Raw genomic sequence first — 10,927 nt, forward strand, 5'->3', positions numbered from 1 at the left:
TCGGTGCAGCATAATGTAAAGACAAAGTTACCCCTTTTTTTTTCCGTGACCGTAGCTGTGCTGCATTGTTGCATCGATGCTGCATCGCACCACTACCTTTTTTCCACCCGCATGCGTATGCACACGTACGTACATGCACATATACACACAAGCCCACCCACCCCGTTGTGTTGTGTGCATCCTCCAAATGAATTCATTTCACGTGGACAAAATGAGTTTTGTTTTTTTGTAAAATTGTATCCTTTTACCTTTTTCGTCATGCCACTTTTACGTTCATATGATTGTACGAAGGTGATGTACCTGCCTTCCCAAATTTTCCATGATTCGTTACGCGCATAACTGTACATATTATGCGTGCCTTTCACACGCACGGCTTCTTCTGCTGTGTTACACGTATGACCTTATAAAAACAACTCCCCCTTTTTTACAAACAACGCTACCCATATGTTAAATGGAGCAAACAATTTTATGACAATTTGTTGCTTGTTAAGAAGATGAGAAAAATGAAAAACAAAATGCTTTTGCAATCCATTTGGGGATGAACTTTACTCAAGTTTTATAATCTCCACAACGGATGTGCCAATGGGGGAAAACTCCTCCGTTCATTTTTGGGGCCCCCTGTTTGGTTGGCATGTATTTATTCATCAGTTTTAGCACTGGTTAACGGAAGAACGTTCGATCGGGTTGTTAACCGTGCGTGTGCCACTTAAATAGGTTCACCTTATATTGGTGTGAACACCGCTTTGGTGCATATTTGCTGCGGCAGAAAAAGCAAGCGCCTTCTTTGTGACCACTCCTGCGTTTTGCACTTGTCAATCTTTTTCGTAAAAAATACCGGCATATGTAGGAAGCACCGTTTTCCGCTTCCCCACGTTGAAGATTTTTCCCAACTGGGAATTTTCCAAAAGGAAAAAAAAAAAAAAAAAAAAATTCAAATGGGCATGCCCCTACGTTACGTAAGGGATACAGGAAGCGTAAAAATGCAGCAGGGGAAGTTATATTTTTTTTTTTTCTGGTCAACACTTCATATAGCATTAAAATAGGCACTTTCATTTTTGCTGCTCGAAATGGGAGCCAAGTTAAACACATAGGAGCTGCTGAAAGTGGGGTAAGCATTTCGTGAATGTTACAAAGGGCATACGTGCGATTCTACTTCCGTGCCAACGGTTGTATGTAATTCACCCGCGCACGTATTAAGTTGTACATATTTGTAAAGACTTAATCCCGTTTGTAATTTTCTCCATTTTGGGATAAATGCAAGAAGTCACAAAATTGTGAACATTGCACTGAAATGGATGGGCAATTTTTTTCGTTTTCCACAATTTAAATAATGCAAAGTGGTAGGAACCTCAGAAAATCTTCAGAAGGCAGGCACTCGAGGAACTTCTCAAAGAAGGAAGGAGGCGAAAATGGAAGGGAACAAAAGAGGAATGAAAATTCGAGGGGAAATAATAACCATATGCCGAACGTGAAAAGGGAAGGAAATTCCCACTCGACCAGTGACAGCAAGGCACATGAAGAACAACAAAAAAAAGGAACTGCTCATAATTCAGGTTACACAAAAAGTGAAAAGAATAAAAAAGGAAATGCAAATGAAGATGGCAATCATATGAACATGAAGGAAAAAAACACATCCAACAGTTTACCCAGGGGGGCACCAAAAGTTGGTGACGTGAAGGGCGCCACCAAGGATGAAGCTAATTTAGGAAAAAAAAACACAGTTAAATGGGAAGATGAACGGAATGATAATTTAAAAAGAGGCCGTAAGAGAACAATGGATGCTAATGACGAAATGAAGGAACAACCACTAAATTGTAAAAAACAAAAATGTGAAAACTCCACAACGATAGACTGTGAATTAAGTCTATATGATGAATTCAGAAATTCTATTCAAAGTAATGACAAAAATTTTGTAAAATGTTATATGAAGAAAATCAGGAGTAATTTTTTCTCCTACTGGAATGAATGCGAATATCAACTGAAGGAGCTACAAAAAAGGTACTTGGAGAATGAGAAATTAATCAAAGAAATTGTCCAGGAGAACAACCTCCTGATGAATGACGTGGACAATGTCGCCGATAATTTAACAGAAGCAGTCGCAGGTGAAGGAGCGAACAACGATCAAAAGAACGCAAAGGAAGACGCCCCCATTGTGGAGCATTCCACGGAAAATTATACCCCCTTAGAGAGAACCAAGATGGAAAAAAAAAGACAAATATTAAACAACATCCTAAATATAAAAATGATTTACAGAATGATCGAAATGTACCTGTTCACCATGAGACAATTTTCCTACTTATTGAAAGAAAATAACAACTTTATTTCTCTAATTGTGGACGAAGAGAATGTAGAAAAAAATAACTACGAAAGAATCATTCGAAATTTTTTAAACTTTGAAGCTAAGAATTATGAAAACATTAAAAGGTTTACTTTAAAAAATAAAATGTTGTCTATGAATAATTTTTTTAAAAACACCCAGAAAGGCAATAATTACTCAAAAGATGAAATGTCCCATTTTTACACCTTGAAATGTTTGGAGGAGGAAATTTCAGATCGGACGAAAGCAAAAGAAAATTTACGATTATTGATGATAAAAAAGAAAGAATGCAAAGAAGAATATGAGAAGCATGATCAACGGAAAGCCACCTCCTTGAACAAATTATCTCTCTTCACAAGTAGCATCAAAAGTTTTATCGATAAGTATTACACAGTGAATTTTCCCCAGACGAAATATTTATCATCGGTTTATTTTAAAATGATGCATGGCCAAATGGAGATGAACTCCAGTAACGTTTCACTTTTGAATAACAGAAGGCCGTTCAATTTTCTCTTCCCCGTTAAGGAGCAGGGCGGCAGTAACGGAGGAAATAACAGCGGCGACTACAGCCACGTCTACACCTACATGAAATATGACGTTATTACGCAAACTCGGAAAAACGCAAAAAATGCTGAACCTCCCCCTCAGGAGGATGTCCACGAGGAATCTGTAACCATAAACATGAACACCAAAGACAACTTTGATATTTCTATTTTGCCCGATTTAACTTATTTGAAATATTTGCAAATACAAATTGAAATTTTCTACCTTCTCAAGTATGATTGCCTAGTGGCAAAGACAACTCCAGTTCAATTCTTAGGGCTCAACGGGGGTCGTAGCCTACTGTCAGATATATACAGCAACGAGGATCACTTCCTTTTCTTCTCCGAGGGCGTAGACTCTTTTTACAATTTTAAGTATGGCTTTCCCTTCTTTTGGTTGAATGCCATGGGGGGCAAGCCGTGCGAATCCGGCGCAGAAGGCTACATGCCAGAAGGTAGCAGCAGTGGAAACACGGCCAGAGAGCGCCCCGCGAACGATCAGCTGGACAAAAATAAGCTCTCGGAAATTTATCAGTGGCATCTGGGAAGGACCCTAGATGTGTCCGTTTTTTTCTCCAAAATATTTACAAGAGGTAAAAACAGGCGGAGGGAGGCGTAATAGCCAAACGAATGTCTTTGCATATGTGGGCACTCATACGTTTGCACATGGTGACCAGGGGGATAACCCAATTTGAACTTTTCCCCTTTTTTGGAGTTATGCCCACGCAAAGTGTGCACACATGTTTTATATTTATTTATGGTTCGATCTTTCTACACATTTTTTTTATCTCCCCCCTTTTTTTTCTTTAGCCCTATTTAGGATATGGGACGTCTGGCAAATTAACCACTACAAGTAAAGCAAGCATATACGATTAATTGCGGGGAATTTTTTTTTTTAATTTTTTGCACGAGCTACACACTGGTGAGATTACTAACCATGCCTTTACTCCCTGTTAAACCACTTTTTGCAGGCACTACCCCAATGTCTTCCCCCCATTTTCCCATGAAAAACATCTCGAAGCCTTAAAAAAAATCCAGTCGAATTCGTTGCAGCAAGTATCATACTTTGACATTATAACTGAGGAGGCGTATTTAAAGGAGGAAAAGGAAAACACGGAGGTTCGTACCTTCCTCTTTTGCCCACGCAGCAGCTTTCACAGCGTAGTTCGCGCCCCGTTAGAGGGCAGTGCCACTTTGCACGTCACTTAGCGTATTATTCTTCCCGGTTCACCATTTCGTGCCTCCCCCCACCTCTTCGCAGGAACGCAGCAACGACAACCTTTACGCGTGTTGCTGCATTCAGTTGTACGAGCCCTACGTGATCAAGTCGTATATCAGTGTCCCTTTCAACGGAAAGTAAAAATGCTTTTAGAAAGATGGGAGGAGGGAGCGTGACTTCCCCACGAGTACATAGAAGAGAAAATTTTGCCATCTCCCCCGAGCGTACACGCACATGTGCCTTCATACATATATATGCCCCTTTTTTCCACTTTTCCTTTTAAGGGAACCGTACTTTAGCGTATTTTTAACAAAAAAGAAAACCCAGAAGCGGTTAAAGGTAATCACTTAAAGGGTGGTGGTGCTTGAAGCGTTTATCCCCCGACCTGCTTACACATGTACGTGTGTACTCCTATATACACATACATGCACTTCTCTACACGCTATTTTTTTTTCTCTCTCTCGCCCTACCAGAAACTGCAAGACTACTTAAACACGACGCTTGTAAATAAGCACTCTAAAGTTGAGGATACCCAGAGGCAAATCATATTAACCTTACAGCTGGCAAAACTGAGGGTACGTCCCCGCGTTATGAGGACCTGTATTATTTTGCCTGCTGTATATGTCTACGGCTTGTGTGTATAGTTGTCTTTTAATTTGTGCTGCCGTGTAACTTCCCGAATGTTTTTCCCAACTCATTTTACTCTCCTTCGTTTTTTTTTTTTTTTTTTTTTTTTTTTTTTTAGGAGGGGGCACATAAGTATTACAAGTCGTTTAGCAAAAGTTCGACGCCTATATTTGATGAGGAAATAAGTTGAAGCGCTAGGGATATGTGCGTCTATACCTATGTGTGTAGGAGTGCGTCCCTCTGACCATTTTAGCAAAACATGAATAAAGGCCACGTGGCAGGGCGCGTAACTATTTGTTTAGTTTAATTGTTTGTTACTGTCTTAGTTCTTTTATTTCTTTATTTTATTATTATATTTTTTCTCTTTACCTTTTATCGTTTCTTTCTTCCTTCCTCTTCCTCTACTTATTTTTTTTCTTTTTTCTGTTCTCCCTACATTTGTATATTTGAATAACTGAATAAGGGAAGGCACTCCCAACAGGGTGCTGAAAAAGGTGCAACATTTTTGAAGAAATATTTAAAAAGAAGAAAGAAAATTACAAAGATAAAAGTTTGTAAAAAAAAAAAAAAAGATGAATGAACATTTTGAATCTTCAATAAAAAGAAGTTGCAAAAACAAATAGGAATGAATTAAAAAGTTTGTTAACAAATCAGTTAATTAAAAAGAATTTACCAAAAAATCGGAATAAAGTGGGAAATTTTTTTTTGACTTCTGCTAGCTACACGTTAACATGAGCACCTTAATACAAAAAAGAAAAAAAGAGAAAATAAAGATTTGTGTAATCCTTATAATACATAATGTATATTAAATAATTAATGGGAAGTAAAATACTGTTCTCATATTTTATTCTCATCTACTTATATGATCATATGCTTCTTCAAACATTTTGTATTAAATGATGTAAATAGAACTCCTTTATCATAAACACACATTTTCTCTTCCCTTTCACACTCCTCAAATACTAATGCAACGTTTAGCATCCACAAATTGACTACAAATTGTTTCTTCCTAAGGAAAATGTTCCTAAGGAACAAGGTCTTCCTCAAGGAAAAAGTCTTCCTCAAGGAAAAAGTCTTCCTCAAGGAAAAAGTCTTCCTCAAGGAAAAAGTCTTCCTCCCTAAACCAAGAATCTGAACGTTGGACCTACTCCTTAGGAAAGTCTTCCTTAGGAACAAAGTCTTTCTCCTTAAACCCAGAATCTGAACTTGGAACCTCTTCCTTATGAACAGGTTCCTCCTTCATTAATTCGCTTCCCATAAATTCTTGAACAAGAATGGTGAAATAATCTTCCTTCGTTAATGCCATATCCCCTTTTTGACATTCGTCTAAGACTTCTAAATGAATATCAATAATCGTGCGGCAACCTACACCACGAGGACCAACACCCCGTTTTTTTGATCTCTTTGTTCTTCCCGTTGGAGCAGATCTTGGTGGATGTCGTTCCTTTACTAAGGTATATTCATGTGGACCATCTGCCTGGTCGTCCACATGATCAAGGAGTTGTTCTTCTGAAGAAGATGGTCCACGTACTTGATGAGCTCTTTTGTAACGTTTTCTTCGCTTACCGAGGAAAAAATACTGCAGAGAATAAAAAGGAAAGGGTTGTTAGGGGTGGAAGGAAGGTTGTTAGGGTGTGTTTTTAGAGTGTGAAATTTTATTATTAGAAGAGTAATTATCATTATAAAACATGTATGATTTGCTCATTTTAAAGAAAAAAAAATATTCTTCTTTTCTTACCTTCCAAAGGAGATAGCTTATGACAGAAGTGCCAATTAGAACAGGAATGGTAGGAAGGTATGGGGTAAGTAGGTCGGAAGGGTCGATCCCTTTCTTGTTACTAAGTGGGGCAGAAGAAGGAAGCGAACGGGTGCCTCCGGCACCGCCCCCACCTGTACCACCTCTTCCTGTTCTCGAAGCACTTCCAGGTGATGATGATGGTGATAATGGTGTCGGCGGTAATGGGGATGGCCCCGGCTGTGATGCGACCACCTGCGTATCGGGTGGATCAACATGTTCAGCGTCACTTTTCGGTACAATGGTGTCTATATCCTGTTTAGTATTCCCCCCAGCCTTGGGCTGTTTACTGTCATCACCACTAGCAGCAGGACTAACAGCTCCTGGAACACCGGCACCAGAGGGAGGTTGCGTCTGTTGGATACCCGTAGAAGAAGGGTCGGCCACGGGACCAGGACCCGGCACCCGGGGGTCGGATCCTTTGTCGTCAGGTTTAGGTAAATTAACGTCCTTAGCACCTTGGATATCAGCATCAGATTTCCAAGTAGCTCCCTGTTCAGGTCCTTGTGTTACTACATTTGGAGAATGAATGAAGGAGGAAGGAATGGCAAGTTAAGTATAATCGAAGGAATAGTAGGAACTAAAATGATGCGCGTACTTTCGTGTACATTAGATGAAGGGAGGATCTCCTTATTCTTTTTTATTTTTTACTGCTATGACTCTTACCTGTAGCTTGATCAGGGGCGGGACGTGTCTTCCCACCTGGACTTCCACTTCTTGGGTCTCCTGTAGGGTCTATAAGTTCAGGGTCTGTAGTGGTAGCAGTAGGGATGGTAACAACAGAAACACGTGATGCTCCGCCGTATATACGCTGGTATTCGTCTTCCTCTTCATCCTCACTCCTGAGTGTCGGATATATACTGTCATCATCACAGGAAGGGAGTCCATCACCCTTGGGACATGCTGATTCTGGAGAATGTGTGCTCTTACCTGGTTTCCCCGTATTAGAATTTTTCCCTGGGGGTGATGCGGGAGGGACTCCCTGTTGAGGGTTATCTGGTGGTGGTGGTTTTCCTGGTGGAAGATCCTCCCCTCCCGAATTATCCCTCCTACCTTCAGGTGCTGGTGCTGCTGGTTTGGCAGCTTGTGGTCTGGGAGCAGAAGATGGTTTGGGACATATGTTATTTATTGCTTCCACAGCTCCCTTTATATTGGCATCATTATTCTTGAACAGTCCTTCGACTTTGTTCCTTACATTACCTTTGTCATTTTGGCAATTATTTTTTTCTTTCCACAGTTTTTTATCCGCGTCTACTGTGCAAGTTTCATAACTTTTATCCCTTGTGCAAGTAACACAATTAGGATCACTCTTACATGGATCTGTTCCATTTTTAATTTGTTCACTTTTTTCAAAGGCTTCATTTATAACATCCTCGCCTACACAAGACAGCTTTTCCAGCATATCTGCGTAGGCATTGAGCAGGATACAAGAGAAAGTTCGGTGAAATATGAGGTTATCAGCAACCTCCCTTTCTTTCTTTTCTTTTGCATCCCCCTTCAAATTGCTATCTACTGTCCCTTTTGCAATTTTATATATACGTTCTAAACCCCGAACGATGAGTTCACAAGCTTGTTTCTTTGCTCCTGGAGATGTTCCATCTTTTTCCCCAATGTCTTTGCATAGATTATCGACGCCTGCGCTTACACTGCTCATAGCACTGGACAGTTTCCCCAATCTGTTCTTAACGTCTGTATCCCAAAATGTGCACTGCAGAAATGGGGAGGAGGAAGGAAGAACAGGAAATATGTGTATATATACTTAAAGTATATACACGATTTATGGTCACCCATCCGAACCATATTTATAAGGTGCATGAATCATGGAAATGACTTCGACCGCAATGATAAATTAATGTTCCCTTACCCAGTCTTGTTTAATTTGCCCCGTTCCTTCCCCACCTATTCTGTTTTCAAACCATTTAACTGTTACGCACTTTGCACGTTCACATAAGTTATTATTTATAGTACTTAGAGTACTCATTATTTTTTGATTCTCTTTCAGCATGTCATCCAACTTTCCCCTTATCTTATTTCTGTCTTCATCGCAGTTGCTTGTGTTCCAGAGACTTGTATCCGTGTTCAATTTACAAGCTCCATAGTTCTCATCCCTTTTGCACTCAGCACATGGATACTCCTTACACCAAGTATCACTCCTTCCATTTCCTTTACTAAATGCCTTACTTATGATTTCTTCTGTGATACAAATAGGATTCTTTTCTTTCAATCTATCAGCATAGGCGTTAAGGAATAGGCATGACATAGTTTGATAAAGCAGCCTGTTGTTTTTCCTTTTCCTTATTTCTTGTTCATTTTTACCCTTTGTATTTTTCAAATCCACCTCAATGCTGTATATATGTTTTAGACCCCTAACAATAAGGTTGCATGCTGCTTTTTGTGCTTCACTCAGTGTGGTATCCTTTCCATCAATTTTCTCGCATAAATTATCAGCGTCCCTATTACTATTAGTTATATCCACAGACAGTCTCTCTAATTCTTTCGTGACATCCCACCCCCAAAATGTACACTGTGCAGGAAAAAAAAAAAAAGAAGAAGAGAACATATACGCACACGCAGTACACATATATAAGGTTTGCAGTGGTGTCCCCTTTCCTAATTATATGGAAGATGCACTGTTCCTTAGGGTCCCCCTAACAGCAGGGAACAATCATATTCTCCATTACCCAGGTCTGCTTCCCTGTCCCATCTGGAAATATTCTTTCCTTAAACCAATTAGTTGCTACACAATTTGTACGTTGACATAATTTATCCTTAGCCATACAGTCTTCATCACCTGTAGAAGGAAAGAGAAGAAAGGGTGAGTGAAGACATGAATAGTAGGGAAGTTGATTCCTTACTTCTTCTACATTCCCCTTTTTTTTTTTTCCCTTCCTTTTCATTCTCCTTTCTTTCCTTTTCTTTCTTTCTTTTCTTTCTTTTTTTTTCTTTTTCCTTTAAAATGCACCACATTTGGTGCATTTTTATTAAAGGTGTACCCTTCCCTCAAGGTGTACCTCTATTCCTTCAGAAGTTGTTCCTTACCTTGTTTGGATGGTCCGACAGGTGCTTGAGGAGTAGCACGTGGTCCCGCAGCTGATACGGGTTGATCCCTATCAGGGTCACTTCTAGCTTCTGATGCCTTCGATACTTGTTCCTTCTGTTCCTTTGATTCCAATTCCTGTATTTTCTGTGCCACTGTACTCTTCACTTCATCCTTCCCCTTACTACTTACAGCTTCCAATATTCCCTGTAAGTTTCCCTTTGGGAATTGATCCCTCCTCCTCATTAATTCCTGCCATTCCTTCGGACCCCCTTTTCCTAATAATTTCATGGTGTTCTTCTGCTCTTCCCCTGTGTCTTTACTCCTTCTCCTACTGGAACTACCTTCCTCACACGCTTCCCCATTCTTCTTTATTTTTTCCAAATCATTCTTCTCATTTCCACTCTCCCTTAACCATTCATCCATCCGTTCCCAAAGGAATTCATGGCCTATTCTTATACTTCCGAAATCTATTCCGCTACATTCCTCATGCTCTGCCTTGATACCTCTCCACTCTAAGGTTTCGCCCACTGCTTGCTCTACTATTCCAGCAACCCCCTCCATATCGCAATGATTCGCGAACATTTTCGCAATAAGTATTTTGCCTAATATACACCTAAGGTATGCCTCTACCTTCCATTCCTCGGTTTTTATATCATCCCTCTTCCCCCAGTGAAAATCCTTCTCTGCATCCCACTTCTCTATTAGCCCCCCAATCCAGTAGATTATTCTTATTAACATTTTGCATAATTCCTTCCCTCTATTCTTAACACGTTCACTCATGCTGGTGTCGTCCCCATATTCACTGCATAGCAACTTTATTTCACTTGAATCCTTCGTAATATATTTAAGCATGTCTTTGAATACTCTTTCCACATCGATCCATATTTTACCCTGCAAATAACAAGAGCAACATATATTCTGGCATGTTCACCTACCCTTAAAACATTTATCCCAATTATTTCAGGCTACATATAATTAGATCTTTATGCTATGCCTTGTTTATGTGTAATTTCAGTAATATTACATATTGCCCGGACGACTGCATGCCCTTCACTGTCAACCATTCCACCAAAAACTCCGCAAAATAGTCATACATGGTGGCCTGCTCTTCCTTCTTCTTCCTTCTACACAATTCATTCTTTCATTGAGATATGATAAATCATTACAAAGTCCATAGGTTCGCCGGAAAATTATTTCCCCCGGAACCATTACACTTCTGCCTATTCCTATAGAACAATTCATTTCATGCACTACTCCTTCCTTTCCTTCTGTTTAACCTTCAACTCCTTCCTCTTCTTTTTAAACTTTTCTTATTTTTCTTTTTTTTTTCTCTTCCCCTTTCCTCTTCTTTAATTTTTCCCCCTCTCCTTTTCTTATTTTCTTTTTT

At 39.7% G+C, this 10,927-nt stretch overlaps 2 protein-coding genes across 2 annotated transcripts; one reads left to right on the plus strand and one right to left on the minus strand.

Annotated features, from left to right (window-relative positions):
• Positions 1 to 1,330: 1,330 nt before the first annotated feature.
• PCOAH_00025400 (Uncharacterized protein) lies at positions 1,331 to 4,895 on the plus strand (the record flags this gene model as incomplete). Its single annotated transcript, XM_020059345.1, has 7 exons — positions 1,331 to 3,452; positions 3,670 to 3,712; positions 3,831 to 3,978; positions 4,121 to 4,215; positions 4,363 to 4,417; positions 4,552 to 4,653; positions 4,824 to 4,895. 7 exons carry the CDS (start codon positions 1,331 to 1,333, stop codon positions 4,893 to 4,895), a joined length of 2,637 nt encoding a protein of 878 aa, XP_019915159.1.
• Positions 4,896 to 5,849: 954 nt separating this feature from the next.
• PCOAH_00025410 (SICA antigen) lies at positions 5,850 to 10,636 on the minus strand (the record flags this gene model as incomplete). The annotated part of the gene is made up of 9 exons (XM_020059346.1): positions 5,850 to 6,284; positions 6,444 to 6,543; positions 6,596 to 6,695; positions 6,791 to 7,012; positions 7,167 to 8,208; positions 8,365 to 9,024; positions 9,182 to 9,291; positions 9,540 to 10,431; positions 10,565 to 10,636. 9 exons carry the CDS (start codon positions 10,634 to 10,636, stop codon positions 5,850 to 5,852), a joined length of 3,633 nt encoding a protein of 1,210 aa, XP_019915017.1.
• Positions 10,637 to 10,927: the final 291 nt, after the last annotated feature.

This window comes from Plasmodium coatneyi, chromosome 9 (genome assembly GCF_001680005.1).
Source record: "Plasmodium coatneyi strain Hackeri chromosome 9, complete sequence".
In the NCBI taxonomy this organism is placed as follows: domain Eukaryota; phylum Apicomplexa; class Aconoidasida; order Haemosporida; family Plasmodiidae; genus Plasmodium; species Plasmodium coatneyi.